A 16,801-nucleotide genomic window follows, 5' to 3' on the forward strand; every position below is an offset into this window, starting at 1 on the left:
GCTGCTTAGTTAGGCAGGACCCACAGTGGATGAAGCTCATTGCGCCCCCTGGGAATCGAACCCTGATCTCCCACGTCAGTGTTGCACTTAACCAACTTCATAAGCTCCAGCTCATTACTGTAAACCTTTAGTGTCATTTCCTGTGCATGGCTGAATGCAGATCCTTAACTTGATTACTTTGAAATGAACTGATAAGTCAGCCTTTCCCATGATGCATTTCTGTTACCCTTTATTTTATTTTTACTGCTGTTTGGGGGAAATCTTTCAGGTTTTCTTCACCAAACTGACGTGATACTTAGGTTCTATGTCTTACCGAGTCTCTGTCTCATTTCCCAGAAGTGGTGAACCGAAGCCCCCTGCACCCCCTCCTTCCCCCCCCTGCATTAAGCACAGCTGTTCTGCGGTAAGACTCAACCCAGGACCCTGGCCTCTGGCTTTGGGGCTGTCTCCAAACACAGATGAGGTCACAGAGTCCCTTCGCAAATTCTGCCTCCCAGGGGAACCCCGAGCAGGCATGGTAGCTCCGTAGGAGTCCCTCATGTCAGGTATCTTCTGGGGGGAGGACGGCGGTGGCACCCGCAGCCCCATGGCCAACATCGACGCTGCATAAGCATCATTATAAAGGGGTCCTCCTGGCCTGTAGAGGGCGCTGCTCTCTATCAGTTCCCCCTGTATAGCAGCAGCAGAATAGGAAGTAAGCGAGCGAACGGATCCATGACCGCCTCCCCCACCTCCCCCACGACGGTATAAGGAGCCGTAGGGGTCGGCTCTGGCCGGCATTGGGGAGTGAGGGCCTCCAGCCAGAGCCAGCCGACTTGTGTCCGGCCCCAAAGAGTAGGGATCTGCGTAGATCCCACCTCCCATCCGGTCGTCTCCTCGCAGCAACATCATGCTTCTGGAGCCCCCCATCTCGTCATCAGGCTTCACATCCCTGCGCTCCAAAATAGCACTGGAGGAGGTGCAGAAGACCGGGGGGGAGTGATGCGGCTGGTGGAGCTGGGGCTGCTGGTGAGGGGAGGAATGGTGAGACTGGGAGTGTGGGTGAGGCAAGGAGTGGGTGTGATGAGGAGGCCCTGCGTAGGAGGAGGGCCTGCCGGCGCTGCTGTAGAGAAGGCGGGCGCGGGAGGGTGAGCCATGGGGGGGTGAGGCAGACGAGGACGAGTGCTGTGAGGACATGGGGGGGTTACTCAGACGGCGGTTAGAGGGAGAGTCCTGAGGGGCGTACACCATCTCCCTCTGGAAAGACAAGAATGACAGGAGTTATTGAGCAAGGCATTTTTCTTCACACAAACAGGGAATCTAAGCAGAAAAGAGAACATATGTCATAAGAGTCTAACTATGCATCGATTGATCCAATCAAATTGATCTGTCTGAGTCAAGTTGTTAATTGAATCAAATCAACCTAAACCATTAAAAATAGTCGGCAACCGATATGTGAAAACACCATTTGGATCGAGGCACAGTAGCTTTATTTTACTAGTTCATCACAGTGGACAACACTGCACCCAAAAATGTTTTAGACAACATTTTGTTATAAGATATAAGTCTACATGTCACACGCTGCATTGCTGTCTGTTGTTGGAGTCCAGACACGTTTATTTCTTTACTGTGGCTGACATGAACACTGCAATAACGTATGTACTTAACACAGGTTTGCAAGTTATACCCACCAGATGTCCTTCTGGTAGCAGATTACATTTATTATGACTTTAGGTAACGATAGAAGACATGAACTCTAAAGACTCAGGCATTTTTATGTAAACAACACAGTTCCACTATCCACTTTCCAAACCACAAATGACTGAACGGTCTTACATCAAACGCAGAGGTAACGTGCACACAGTCCCTTGACTGAGAGGGAAATTGTTTCACAGAAAGAATACTTTAAATCTAAATGCAATCAATTATCTTCAAGACGTCACTTAGATGACTGAAGACATTTTATTTCTAGTTTCTTCCTAATCTAGAAACTGAAAATGCAAGAAAGACAAGATTTGACAGGAATCTCTGTGGATCATGATGTTTGCAGATGACACTGTGATCTATAGGGAGAGCAGGGAGCAGGTGGAGGAACATCTAGAGAGGTGGAGGACAGAGTCAGAATTGGAAATGATGGAGAACCTGATTCATCTGTTTAACACCACCACTCTAAAAAGTGGGAGTGGCCATGATTTGGCTTTAAGTGCTACAAAAGACTAACATGCTCCAAAGTTGAAATGCTTGTCCGTGCCTGATAAAAATATGTCTCATCAGAAGTGAGATCTACTGTAATAGCGTGCCAGTATAATTCATTTGCATGTGGCGTGGTGTAGATCTCCCTCTGCTCAACAGAAGGGAGATCCAACTGTCAAACTAGCAGCTCAAGACTGCTTTGGGGTGGGCGGAGCTTCACAGCATCACCTGCTCTTTTGGAAAGATGGCAGGACAATATGTGACTTCAGATGTAAATCTCCAAACACCAGAAGAAGTTATAGGAAAACCAGTCAACAATGGGGTTTAGGAAATTCCTCCAAGTAGCAACGTAGGCCCCAAAACGGAAACACTGCGCAAATTCAGCTCTTTGGAAAATATGTTACACTGACTGCTTTATCTCCAGCATGCACTCATGATGCCAGCTTAAAATGCACACAAAACACACGCTAAACACAAGAAACTACAAAACAGATAAATCAAAGAAAGAACACTGGCTTCATTAATCCAACTTGACCATAAAAAGAACAATGCACGAACACTGTAAGTAACAGTGACCACCCACAATGCACCTCAACATTGGATAATAAATGATAAAGTCAATGATGTGCTCTTTTTGCTGTTTTTACTAGTCTGTTTGAATTTTGTGTTAAATAAAAGTGGTTTTTGCATTAAAAAGGCTTTAGAGCATTTTTTTAATACTCCATTTAATATCATCTGAGTTGCATTTTTATGATCTAATGCTGTTTCCCTACAGTTTTCTAAAGGTTTGTTTACTCTCACAACTGAGGCTCATAGAAACTTTTCCATATTCTTTCTCTGTCTGTGACACCTTGAGGAAATATGGGGAAATTCTGCAATTTTCAGAAATAATAAGCTTGTTTGAAAGCATTTAGTTGCTGTTATGTGATCAGCGAATACAATGTTTGTCTCAACAAAAGACGGAACAGGTGCACCTAATAAAGTCACCAGTGACTCTATGTACAAGCCAACATGCATGAGTGTTTATCTTGGAGTGAGAGCAGATATTCTTCTGGATGTGTGGCCTGCAGCCGAGCGACTTAAACAGGGAGTGTTCAGCAGCAGCTGCTGATGCTGCAAATGAGTGCAGGAAGATTCATCAAGAACAAAACTGGCTCTGAGGTCTGAGTTTAAACATCTGCTTGATTTTTGGTCAACCCATGGGTTTCTTGATAAATATACAGTTTTTATAACATTTAGTTTGGTCAGTTATCTTTCAAAATTTTTATTTTTATAAACAGTTTTCTCGTATTTTGCTATTTTTCAGGCTTGAAAAGATTTGTTTTCATTGAGTTTCTGGATCAGCAAAGTTCACAGCTCACTTCAGCAGCTCCCAGTTTCATGACTGACTTGAATAACTCCAATTTGCCTATCCTCCCTAAATGCTGGTTCTGTGGAGCTTGCTAGCTTATTGACCATCTGAGCATGACAAATGTATGTTTCAGCAACGCTCCCAAAATTTCAGAGAGGAAGGCAGCGGCACAAAAAAGAAATCAGCGGGACAAATGTTGGAGGCTACCAGACAGAAGAAATAAATCAAGCAAGCAAACACAACTGAAGTCTACTCTAAGTGCTCGTGACGCACAAAACCATCTACAGGAGACATTACAAATTGAAAAGCCAATAAATCCCCACAACAAACCCAAAGTGTCTTGCAAGACCCATGTCAGCCAACAATGAAATCTTGTAGCTTAGCAACAACCTTGCATCAGCACCATCCTCCAACCTCACTGAGGCCATCAGACAGTTTAACCTCCGGGACCTCCTGAACACTGACATGTCTGTTGCAGATGCCTTCTGGGAACTCCACAACATGCCATCATTCCATAAAAGCACCTTCATTTTGTTCAAATGGAGCTTGAAATTGTTCATAATAAGGCGCTTGTTATTAACGGCATTTGAGCAGGTGCAGGTGACCCGTTTTTGCAACACAATGGTGTCGGGCAGAGTAAACTCCAGGCAGTATGCCCGCCGTGGCTTCACACACCCTGTCACACACTCACAACCATAGTGCTCACCTTGGCGACATGAGAAGCAGCGACTGCACTCCTCACACACATCACTCTCAAGGTAAGCCTCCTGGCTCGATAACGTCATAAAAGGCTCGGAAGATTTCAGAGGCGAGCTGAAGATTGCAAAAGACCCTATGGGAACAGCTGACCTCCAGAACATTGGCGGGCAGCTGCAAATCATGCACAGCAGCAGGCCGGAACGCAATCACACAGCAAGGCATGTAAACACAAAGCCCCAGGGCTGTTTGTCTGCAGAACCAAATGTGTCAAAAGACTAGAAAAAAACACCTCAGAGTCAGCAGCGTTCACTTCATTGCAGCTGTTTAACATGCAGATCTGTTTTTCACTCAGTGAGCCCAACATATGTCTGACTTTCTGTAATTCAATTTATTTACTTCAAAATGTATTTTCTCCTTTAATTATGGATTAGTCATTACTGCTATCAAAGTGTAATTAAGAAGACCTGTGCTTTTAAAGAGAAAAAAAAACAACTGAAAAGGTTTGAATTAGTCCAGCTGTAACTAAAAGCCAAACAAGCATTTCTAACCACAGTTTGTTCTCCAGAGTTAAAAACCTTCTGTGGCTCATCATTAATGGACGTTCCCGAACAAGACAGATGCTTCTCAGATTCATGATCATCATTCCTACTGTTTCACTGAAGAGATATCAAGAGATGCAAAGATTAACACTCAAAAAGTGCTGCCAAGTCGGCCTCATCTGTAGTGACGTGACGCTGTGCTGTTCACCAAAACTACAGTCATGTACTGTACTTCTTCTTTCCTGATCATTTTCACTTCAGCAGAGAAAATCAGCTTTCACTGAGTCACACACGAGCATTGGCGGAGATTTTTACGCCGGATGCCCTTCCTGACACAACCCTGTATTTTATCCGAGCTGGGGACCGACACAGCAGGATCCAGACTTGGGCCCTCGAGTGGCTACATAGTTAGTAGCATGAAGGGTTTGTATACTTGTATCAAATGTAATATTAAACATAAATAAAATGTAATAATTGTTTCAGAGACAAGCCTCACAGAAACTGAGTTTCAGGTGAGCAATAGGTTTTCTTAAAAACTTCAACTATCTTAAAAAACAAAACTGTAACTAACTGGCAGTTCGGTTCTACAGCTACTATACAAGCCCATATAATAGTGACTCCACCACCGTGCTTCACAGGCAATTTTAAGCTCTCCTTCTAAAATGCTTTGGTTTATCTTGAACTGTTTTTAACAGAGGATGGTTCCTCCTGATCAGTCTTTTCTGAGACTTTTATCTTTAATCATTTGAAACTTACCTAGTTTATTTACCTGTTCTATTTACCTGGTTTATAACCAAAAAATATACACTTTTCTACAATACCAATTTTGTACTTTTAACACTGTTATTAAAATACATTAAAGGTGTGCCCTTTTCTTTGGTGTGTTGCATCGTTCTTCAACACAAACTATTAAAAAAATAAAGTTTTATCTTTTTATCTGTTGGAATGATTTGACTTAAGTTGGTCATACAGGTGAGACTTTTGAAGCAGCCATCAGAAGTGGAGCTTCACTTTTCAGTCAGGAACAAACTGTTTTCAACAGCAGATCCCTGCTTGCATTTTGATTTACAACAGTGACTATGACAGCTGCTACTGTAATGATGTGAGTGTCCACCCGGCTGGAAGTCCTTAAAGCGGATTTGGATAAGCGGTTGTGTGGCTGCATGGCAGGAATAAAGCAAAGTAAAGCCACTTCCATGGAGCGCATCACAGATTACAACTGGAGAAGCTCTATTGAGGATCCATCGTTACCTGAGGTCACTCATTCCATCTAAGCTTGTTTTGATATCTTTAACACCCCACCCATCACCAAGTCCAAACACGTTTTTACGTCATTTGACAGCTAATGAACATCAACCGGCGAGACACTTCATGACTGCACACACTGGTTCTCTGAGGTTCTGATGGACTGTTTCTAGCCTGACGTTCCTCAGGATCTCAGCTATCATCCCTGCACTAAACACTGGAACAATATCCAGCCTCAGCAATTACCATCCTGTGGCTAACATGACCACTTAACGAGTAATGAAGGGCTTTATTGGCCTGTGTTGATACAGATATAGAAAAGTCTTGTGAAGAGATTTAATCCCCAGTGTGCTTACAGCTAATGTTACTTTCTGCTATGTTCCATGAAACCTCAGCACATCGGAAAACAGAAACACAACTTTTCCTACGTCTTCTGGTCCACCTCTTAGTACCATCGTTCCTCAAACACGGATTCAACTCAGTTCAATTTTATTTATACAACCCAAAATTTACAACAATAGTCATCTCAATGCGCTTCATACCGGCAGTTGTGTACTAAACATGAAATCATAAAGAACAGAAAGTCACTGGCTAAACTAAACTAAACAGACCTTCTCAGTAAGGAAAAACTCCTAAAAACACAGATTCCGGAAAAAAAGAAGAAACCTCAGGGGTGTCTACATGAAGGAGGGATCCTCCCCCAGGACGGACAGGCAACGTACCAGAACTCTTATAGAAGAACTAACTTATCTGACTCTACAACCACATATTTAAATAGTCCAGCAGATGGGCTTCATCCAGATGGAATTGGGGGACGGCTGGGGGCGTGAGACGAGCAAGAGGCAGGACCCATGGTCAAGTATAGGAGATATAGACCACTGATGAAAAAACTTCAATGATCTTTTCTGAAACAGACCTCAGTCCCTCAGAATCAGCGATAACGTCTTCTCACTGGGAACCAGTTTAGTCTCTCCACATGACGGTCCTCTCAGCCCGATGCTGTACATTCTGCTGACTCGTGACATCAGAGCTCCCCATTAGGTCAACACCATGAGGAAGATAACAGAGCAGTCACAGGATCATCAGTGGAACCAGTCAGCATTCATACAGCGGGTGAACCTCCTTCATGTTAAGGAAACAGAAGAGATGGCTGTACAGTTCTGACAGACTGATGTTCTCCCTGTTGTCCAACAACACCTACACCTTCTGAGAAAAGTCAGCAGGAAAAGGTTGAACGCCAACAGGTGTGAGGTGAAGAGGCCACAGCTGGAAAAAAGGGGCTGCACTGTGGATGCGTTTGCATAAAGACAGATTATTTACAGCAGCAGATGCATAAAGCAAGAAGCTGCCAACCCGCCACATAAATGTTTGCCACCCCCTCAAGCAGAGAGGGTGGTGCATAGCAAGGACCCCAAGCACAGCTGTCAGGGTGATGAACAGCTTCTTTATTGTTTTGAATAAGGTTCAGTCAGAAAAAGCTCTTTTTGTGTTCTTAATGTCATTTAGTTAATTGTTAAAGCTCTGATGTGCTGTTTTTCTACATCTATTGTTGTTATGTCTTAGGGGAGCCGGTTTAGCTCGTGCTGGTTTGCGGCGCCTTCCGTCCGTGAAACCAGGGTTCGACTCCGGGCTGCTCCCTGTTCCCTTCTCTACCTCTGCCGGTTCCAAGCCTGGTTTGAGAAGGTTGCGTCAGGAAAGGCATCCGGCGTAAAACATTGCCAAATCTACCATGCGACTCGTTCGCTGTGGCGACCCCTGATGGGAGAAGCCGAAAGTGGAAGAAGTATTGTTGTTTTGTCTTACATTTCAGGATTCACAATTTTAAGCAACAGTATCAGAACGAATACCGTACTTATTTACAAACGTTTATCCTTTTTTCTGAGACTGACGTCTCGAGGCTGAATTTTGTTTCTTCACACTTTATGTTAAAAAATGTCGTGTAGCACGATGAGAAGACTTTGGAGTGTTTCTTTAATGATGGATATCTATACATAAAACTGAGTCGTGGACTCGGTTGTTTAGATGGGTTTACGCCAGAGATCTGTCGCTACACGTCTGATCTTTCTGTATCAAACTTCTCCATCAGACTCTACTTTGAACTCATGTCCGAAATCTTTTGCTCTTCCAAAGTGGGCAAATCTTTGGAAAATCCCCCCAAACCATTTTTCTTCCCCTCAGACACACAGCTATCTTTTGACATTAAACACAACAAACTTACCATCGTATCAGAGAAACTGCTTAGATCAGCAGGTATTTAACCCTCATGATGAGTCATCACTAGTGTAGATCACCTTTAAACACCGTGACTCAATGCAGTCATGTGATTGGCTGATTAGTCACTTCTGTTTCAACGAAACTCAACAGGTTTATCTAATAAAATGTTTGGTCAGCAGAATTTGGTTTCATGAAACACACTTCTAAAGTGAAGGCCCCATTTTACCGATTACAAACCAATCAAGAGTCTTTATTCTCAACCATGGAAGCGTCCATGTCTGTCATCTCTGAACATGGACAACCAGCCTGCTGCTATTCTGCTGAGTCAGCACACACCAGCACAAGTCTAGGCAGCTTTTCTGATCACATGACCGAAAACATAAGTGGTGTATGTGAACACACTGATGTGGGAGGGCTGGGTTATACGCCAACGGCTTGTAAACAGAAACAAAATCTGCTTTAAAGATGGTCCGGGGACAGGAAGAGGGAGGCACCTGTAACCACTTCACACCTTCAGTGAGTCTGTTTTATTATCCACCACACTATAGAGATGGCAAAATAGACCAGGCAACTCTTTGGTTATGACAACTGCTGGTTTGGACAAACAAGGTAAAGGTGACCAGGTTTTTCCTCTGGTGCTCTAACTATTAAAGCGTGTAAGAACTTTTACTTCCTCATTACATGTTTACCAACAAACTGTTTTCAAATATCCCTTTTTGTGATGTTCCTCTGTTGTGCTGATGTGACTACTCAGTTATTTAGTGACTCATCAACTGGATAGTCCATCTGCATTCACACTGTACGGAACTGCACCACGATTGACTTGCAAGTAAACCAAGAACTATATTTTCTGATGGAATAGAGTTCCCTTGATTGTTCTTCAATCCATTAAAGATGTCCTCCTTCCAGCAGCAGGAAATAAGCAGTAATATTACAAGATCTAGTCATAAATTTACAACTTTTTTCTTGTAAATTTACAAGATTAAATTAGAAGTGAGCATTCAGTTCAGCAAGTTTTCCTCGTTAATTTGTTACTTTTTTCTCGTAAAGTTTTATTTTTTTCTTAAATAATTACCTTTTTCTAGTAAATTTATTACTTTTCCCTCGTTAAATTATTACTTTTCATTCATCTTCTACCGTTTATTCCCTTTCGGGGTCACGGGGCTCCTGGAGCCTAACCCGGCCACTTGTGGGCAAAGGCAGGGGACACCCTGGACAGGTCAAATTATTACTTTTTTCTCGTAAATGTATTACTTTTTTCTAGTAAATTTATTACTTTTTTCTAGTAAATTAAATACTTTTTCCTGGTTAATTTATTCCTTTTTTTCATTAATTTATGACTTTTTCCTTGTTAATTTAAGACTTTTTCCTTGTGAATTACTACTACTTTTTTCTCGTAAATTTACACGATTTGAAGTCGTAAAATTGCGACTTTTTTCTGTTACTGACTGTGACTTTTAAACTGTAAACTGTCCTTAACACTCATTGTACAGATGAGCTTTTACAGAAGCCAAATAAAGCAGAAAAGCAGTAAACAGCTGCTGGTGCAGACATCACAGAGTGAAAATAAGACTGTTGGTGCACACTCACTCGCAGGTCTCCATTGGCCAGATGTGGGTTGTGGTGTCCGGGGTATGTGCCATAGATAGGCTCTTTGCAGTAGATTTTGATGACACAGCGGTCTTGAACATCCCGCGGGTCCTCCAGCTCGTAGAAGACGTTACGAGTCTCATCTTTGATCAGTAGAGCCGTGCTGGGGGACCTGGGGGTTAAAAATAAAAAAGCAGGAAAAACATCCAAACTCATTCAAAATTACAAAGACTTTTCCAGCAACAGATACCTCAGGAAAACCTTGATCCATGTCTCTCATTACATTTAGTAAAGTGAAACAAGATAAAGAAGATAAAATCTCAGTCAAATAAAAAATATAGTGATTGTTTTTCATGTAATTACAGCTACAGTGCAGAGGAAGCGTGGCCAGCCTTTGACTGCAGGTTCAGTTCTCACTCTGCTGTGCGCCAGTGTCCATGAGCAAGACACTGAACCCCACGGTGCAATTCTGCTGCTATTAGCAGGTGGATGTGTGTGTGAGTGTAAAGTGCTGTGGGCAACACCAGATAATGAAAACATCTGCTGTGTGATAAATATGTGACCAGGCCACATGGGCAGAGAGGTCTGGTTTACTGGAGACAGGAATAATGCGAATGAAGGAGTTTTGACTCTGTGGGACACCAGGACTCGTCTATATTTGATGAAAGGACACTGCTGCCAGGAACTGGTGGGGGAAGGGGGGTAATTTTGTTTATTTCTGTCCAATGATGCAGCTTTAAGAGTAATTCTAACACGGCGGGAATTCACCATTGAACAAAAAGATTTCAAATATAAAAATTTCAACTGCACAAACATTAAAAACAATAACAAAAAGATTGAAGAATGTACCATTCTGTTTAGGATCTACAAAATATGGAATGTACCATTCTGTTTTGGATCAAAACGTCAGACTGTCTCAGCATCTCAGTCCAATGTCTTTTCATGTTTTTGCTTTTGTCAATTCCTTCTAAACTTCTACAAATCACCACAAGGCAAAGTTTGCTTTGGGCAGTAAATGTGCTGCATTAACGGCTGCCCCTGCTTAGACCCAACGTGGGGGGAAGCTGCATTTAATTTGCTCTGCATCTTATGAAAGAAATAACCTCTGTATGATGTAGAACCTTTTTTATTAAAGAGCCTTAAAAGAGGATGATTCAGCCTCTTTAACTGTTACAGATGTACACCGCCTGCTGTTTGTTGCCCAAAGAAACTTTCCTGAATTTAAACCTTCCTCAAAACGGAGGCTAGCTTGGACAGCAGCGTAGCTGGAATCACTCCTGGGGGGCCGCTGTTGGACAGCGGAGCAGGTTCCTGAGTCTGCTGCAGTGATTAGAGCAGATGAGCGGGCAGCTAATGAGGCACCAGCATGCAGTCATTTATTCTCATATTGTCCCTGAAAAGAAGGTGAGTCCCTCTCAGCAGTTTCCCTTCTAGACTTTACAACTAGATGATAATGATAAAAAAATGTTTTATTGCAAAAGACTCTCTGAATAAAAGCAGGCTGATGGTGAAACTGTGTGCACAGTCAGTCAGACTCCTGGTGTCTTACCTAAGCATGGCCATGGTAAGTCTCTGGGGGAACATGTGCACTATGAGGGCTCTTAGGGTGTCCAGGCTGGTCAGCTCATGGGTCAGGTGCACCCGCCGGGTCTCCTCCCCAAGCTGGAGGAACAAGATCCCTGCATTGATGGATGGGAGACGAAGGAAGAGGAGGAGGGTGCATGACAGAAGAAAGGATTGCTGAAGTTTCTGCCTGGAGAAATTCTATTTCAACACGCAGAAGAAGCGGAAACATTTCTATTATATTTCTGCTCGTTCTATCTATCTTAAACTCCAAACAAGTTAGTGATAAATGTGGAGACTCAGCTAAAAAAAAAGATGATCCACTTAATTAGTGAACATTACATTGAATGGAAAATCAGAACCATTTGCAGCTGTACATGCAATTTATAGATTTATATTTGATGCTTTAACTCTGATCTGGGACCTTCCTTTCAGGTTTTATCGGAACACGCCTGAGGCGAAGAGAGCAGCAGCAGAGACGCCAGACAGCAGAGCAGAATCCCTGACAGCAGGCGTGAACACAGATTAGGGCGATCGCAGTGGGGAAAACGGGAGGCTGGAGAGGAGCTGGGTAGTAAAACATCAGAAGCTAAAATGCTACGTGAGACTTTTCAAGTCAAAGCTCAGAAGAGAATCAGATTGAGATGAAGTGGTGTCACAGGATGTAGTTTTAGAAGTGGGCTGGGAAAAGATTGACATGTCAAAATAATGTGCTCGGGCCATGACACTTCATGGCTTTGTGCAACAGATCACTGAAGCATTTGAGGAAGGGTTAATGGTAGACAGCAAAAAAAACACCTACACTTAGTTTAGCAATTCAATTTGTTTAAAGCTTTAGTTTAAAACAAGGTTCCTTTAAAGAGCTGCACAAAAAGCAAAGTATAATGTGATTCTTCCCATGGAGGCAGATTGTAAATGGTAAATGGCGTATACTTGTAAAGCGCTTTTCTACCTTCAAGACCCAAAGCGCTTTACAGTCACAGACCCATTCACCCAGTCACACACACATTCATACACTGGTGGCGGACCCGCTGCCGAACACAGGCGCCAACCTCCCACAAGAGGCAAGGTGGGGTTCAGCGTCTTGCCCAAGGACGCATTGACTCATGGGCGTGAAAGGCGGGAATCGGACCTACATATCTTACGATCATGGGTCGACCGCCCTACCGCTGCTCCACAGCCGCCCAGTTTGTCTTAATTGTAGCCATGCTAAATGCCAAATGATCAGCCAATGACGTCAAAGGGTTTGGGTTCTAATCCTCCCAATGAACAAGTACAAGGTGACAGTGGACAGGAAGGAAGAACCATTCATTAGCACCAGATTCGGTAGAGCGGCTGTCTCCTCAGAGGACAGGATGCAGGCAAAGAAAAAAAAAAAAAAATATATATATATATATATATATATATATATATATATATATATATATATATATATATATATATATATATATATATATATATATATATATATATATATATATATACACATATATAAAACCGCCCCTCTCACCCTTTGGTGGGTGGTTTCTCCTCCAAGCTGGGGTCCTCTACCAGAGGCCTGGGAGCTTGAGGGTCCTGCGCAGTCTCTTAGCTGTTCCTAGCACTGCACTTTTCTGGACTGAGAGGTCTGAGGTCTTTCCAGGTATCTGTTGTAGCCACTCCTCCAGCTTGGGGGTTACTGCCCCGAGTGCTCCAATTACCACAGGCACCACTGTCACCTTCACTTTCCAGCTTTCTCCAGTTCTTCTCTGAGTCCCTGGTATTTCTCCAGTTTCTCATGTTCCTTCTTCCTGATGTTCCCATCTCTTGGCACCTCCACATCCACCACAACGGCTTTCCTCTGTTCTTTATCCACCACTACAATGTCTGGTTGGTTCTCCATTACCATCCTATCAGTCTGGATCTGGAAGTCCCACAGGATCTTTGCCCTCTCATTCTCTACCAACTTCGGAGGTGTTTCCCATTTTGATCTTGGGGTTTCCAGTTCATATTCTGCACACATGTTCCTGTATATTATTCCAGCCACTTGATTGTGGCGATCCATGTATGCTTTCCCTGCCAGCATCTTCCACCCTGCAGTTATGTGCTGGATTGTTTCAGCCGCCTCTTTGCACAGCCTACACCTTGGGTCTTGTCTGGTGTGATAGATCTGAGCTTCTATGGCTCTGGTGCTCAGGGTTTGTTCCTGGGCTGCCAGGATGAGGGCTTCAGTGCTGTCCTGTAGGCCAGCCCTTTCTAGCCATTGGTAGGACTTCTTGATATCAGCCACTTCAGTTATGGTCCGGTGGTACATCCAATGCAGGGGTTTGTCCTCCCATTAGGATATGTCCTCCAGCACTGTATCCTCTGCTCTCCAAATCCCAGTTGGGTCCTGGGTGGAGTTTGCATGATCTCCTTAAGCATGCATGGGGCTTGTCCAGGAAAGTCTGGCTCCCTCCCACAGTCCAAAACATGCTTCAAAGGTTTACTGGTTTCTCTAAATTGTCAGGGCTCTAGAGTGCGACTGGATCTTTCAATGGTGCATCAAAAAAGATAATCCATGGTCGCAACGCTGCGCCCTGCTGTTGTGAGAAAAATAAGCTTCGTCTTCCGACTCCGAAAGTCTCATTCCTGTACTTGTGTGCAGGTGTGACAAGCTTCCAATAGGGATGGTTGTTTTTGTTTATGAGAATGTACATCTGAGTCATTTGATTTATTTATATTTTCATATTTTAGCTATTTTTATATTTTATCATTTCTGCTTATAACTTCTACATTTTGGGGGTTTCCACACCCTTGGCTGGGGTGTTTGTCTTCGGGTTCCCAGAGATTTGGCGTAACTTGTCCTCTGGCACCTCTTGTTCCGGGTCTGGTGTTCCCACATTGGGCATATCGGACCCGGGAGTTGGGGGGCTGTCGGGTGGGTGGTGCTGGGGATGAGTGTTTGTTGTGCTCGTGTTGCTTGGATGCTGATGCTCCAGCCAACAGGACGACAGAGCGGACAGCGCCGTCAGGGTGCTCTGTTTTTTTTTTAGCTTTCTTATAATCATCTGCCTTTTTTTATGTGAGCTGTGCTTTTTACGTAAAAGGTGATCCTATCGAAATAAAATTAATTTGAATTATATATCCCGTATACAGTTAACACACCACGTTCAAATTACGTAATTGATGCGTGAATCACTAATGAATTGCATATAAACAGCATAACAATTCCACAGTTCGTGTTCTATGTCATTTACGTGTTCTTTGCGTGGTTTATTCCTACTTCTTCTGGGGTTTCAACGTGCTTCAATTGTGATACATGTGAGAAAATTTCACGTAAAGAACCACAACTTTTCTCACTTTTTCCACATATTGTCATATATGACCAATTTTCATCCTTGCAACATGCATAAAATATACGTAGTGGCTGTGAAACGACATTGAGGTTTTGGTCACCTTTTGAAGTTTCATGTCCATGAAGACTCATTCATCCAGGTTGATTCCTTCGTAGTAGTAGGTTTGGGGGCTGTCATCTGGACTTAGTTTTTAAAGTTAGAAGACGTTTCACCTCCTATCCAAAAGGCTTTGTCAATTTGTCAAGTTTCTTTGTTTTGCGGGATGGTCCATTCCATCTGAACTGAAGTGGTTGCAGATTCTTAATATTCCCTAAAGCGTAAACACTTTCCTGTCATACAAACTAATAGTAATCCCACTCCTGTGTTCTATTGTGAGAAAGAAGAATGAAGTTTTCCTTATGAGTCACCCAAAAATAAAGTTTGGTCTCCTCCAGTCACATGACAGACCCCCACAGACATCTCTTTAACTTTAATCTTGCCACATATAGTTTTTTTTTTTTTTTCGTATGGAGCAAATTCACGTTGTTCTTTGGTTATCAGCCTGTGAAAAACATTGTGTTTCGGCACAAAAAGGCTGATTTAGAGACAGAAACCAAAAAGCCACATTTGCTGCTTCCCTTCTTATATGTCTGAGGACACAGCAGACTTATTGACTTGGCTGATGTGGCCCTGGTGCATTGTATGAATCTGACCTGGCGCCCGCAGCTTGGCTTGGCTGGACGAGCGGGCCAGCGGCAGGCTCTGGCGAAGCCGGTTCATCCGGTTGAAGCCAATGGGAATGTCTGGCTCCGACATGGTCTCCAAGTTCTCGGCGGACGCGAAGGAAACCCTGCTGGCCTGTTCAGTGAGAGCCGGCTGTGGCGGGCTGAGTCGTGTCACACGTGGCGTACGAGACTGAAACACAAAATAGTGACAAAAAACTCACTGAGAGCACAAAAGAATCCAGCTGAGACAACGTCACACCAAGAAACAAAGCAAAAAAAGTAAAAAAAACATGAGACAGAGATGTGAGGAGGGTAAACCACTAAACGTGTCCTGTTGCCTTCCGGTTTTAAACACTGGTAAAAGCAGAAGTCAAGTAAAGCTTGTAGTTAAACTCCTTTGAAATGATCTGTAGAGCTGTAAAAAGTCATGGGAACAATGAATCTGTGAAATGATGAATGGCTGACTAACTGACAATAGAATATACAAACAGAATTCTAATTCGAAAGACAGCAGCGAGCTGTTTAGCTCCAGCTATGCAAACAACAACGAGCAGGGACAGATACAAACCAAACAGGCCTTCGTCTGAACAACACTGCAGTTTCATAGGGGGTAAATGCGGAGAAAAACTACTTTTTTGGAAATTTGAAAAGGGGACCTTAACAATATAAAATGGAAAATTTGGTCAAAAGAAATCAGGTCTTTAGCTTTCACTCTGATCATCCAGCATTAGATCAGAATTTGATCTTTGTAATATCTAGGTTCTAAAATGATGTTCAACTCGTCAGCATGTGTCTCTGTCCTGATCATCTCCTCAAACAGAGATGGTTGACCAAGTGCTGATAGTGATGTTTGCCTTGACCTGGTTTACTCTCAGTTTGAGAAGAGAGAATTAAATCAGACAAAGAGACTACAGGGAAAAAAGTCTTAAAGCAAATGAAAACTCAGGAGGGAAAAGCACTTCTTCACATTTCTGTATCGTGTTTTCACATTTTGCGTTGGGAAAACACGAAATGTGCACAAACACACAGGTTGGCAGGTCCTGTGTGTTTGTCACAAAAAAGGCCTAAAAATCAAAATGCCTTGGAGTTTCCCATTAATTCATCCCTCTGTTGTTTTTATGGCATTATATCTTTTCTGGAGTCTGATGTGTCCATGAAAAATGGATAGTAACACAACTCTTTATTCAACAAAGAAGAGTCAACAACTTCTGTTTGAAAGGGTCCTGGATTTTGGACATGCAAGGCCACCGGCAGGTAAACATGAACAAGTAAAATCAACAAGACCCCTCCATCAACCTTGTGATGATACTCATTTTGGCTGGTGATATTGATAAAAAATTCTGTACCTGTTCTGAGCTCTGACTTGGATGGACAACAGCTAACACCACAGCTAACCAGGCTATCACT

At 43.0% G+C, this 16,801-nt stretch overlaps 1 protein-coding gene across 10 annotated transcripts in view; it reads right to left on the reverse strand.

Moving 5' to 3' along the window:
• Window positions 1-16,801, reverse strand: part of LOC101165922 (SRC kinase signaling inhibitor 1) — a 122,042-nt gene that overhangs the window by 27,022 nt on the left and 78,219 nt on the right. For all 10 annotated transcript variants that reach the window (XM_023949234.1, XM_023949233.1, XM_023949235.1 and 7 more), the window contains 4 exons: window positions 15,383-15,584; window positions 11,360-11,489; window positions 9,811-9,982; window positions 314-1,236 (listed from right to left, as the gene is read on the reverse strand). In XM_023949234.1, coding sequence (XP_023805002.1) covers window positions 314-1,236; window positions 9,811-9,982; window positions 11,360-11,489; window positions 15,383-15,584 — 1,427 coding nt within the window. The remainder of the gene's footprint in view (window positions 1-313; window positions 1,237-9,810; window positions 9,983-11,359; window positions 11,490-15,382; window positions 15,585-16,801) is intronic.

Source organism: Oryzias latipes, chromosome 19 (genome assembly GCF_002234675.1).
Source record: "Oryzias latipes chromosome 19, ASM223467v1".
NCBI lineage: Eukaryota > Metazoa > Chordata > Actinopteri > Beloniformes > Adrianichthyidae > Oryzias > Oryzias latipes.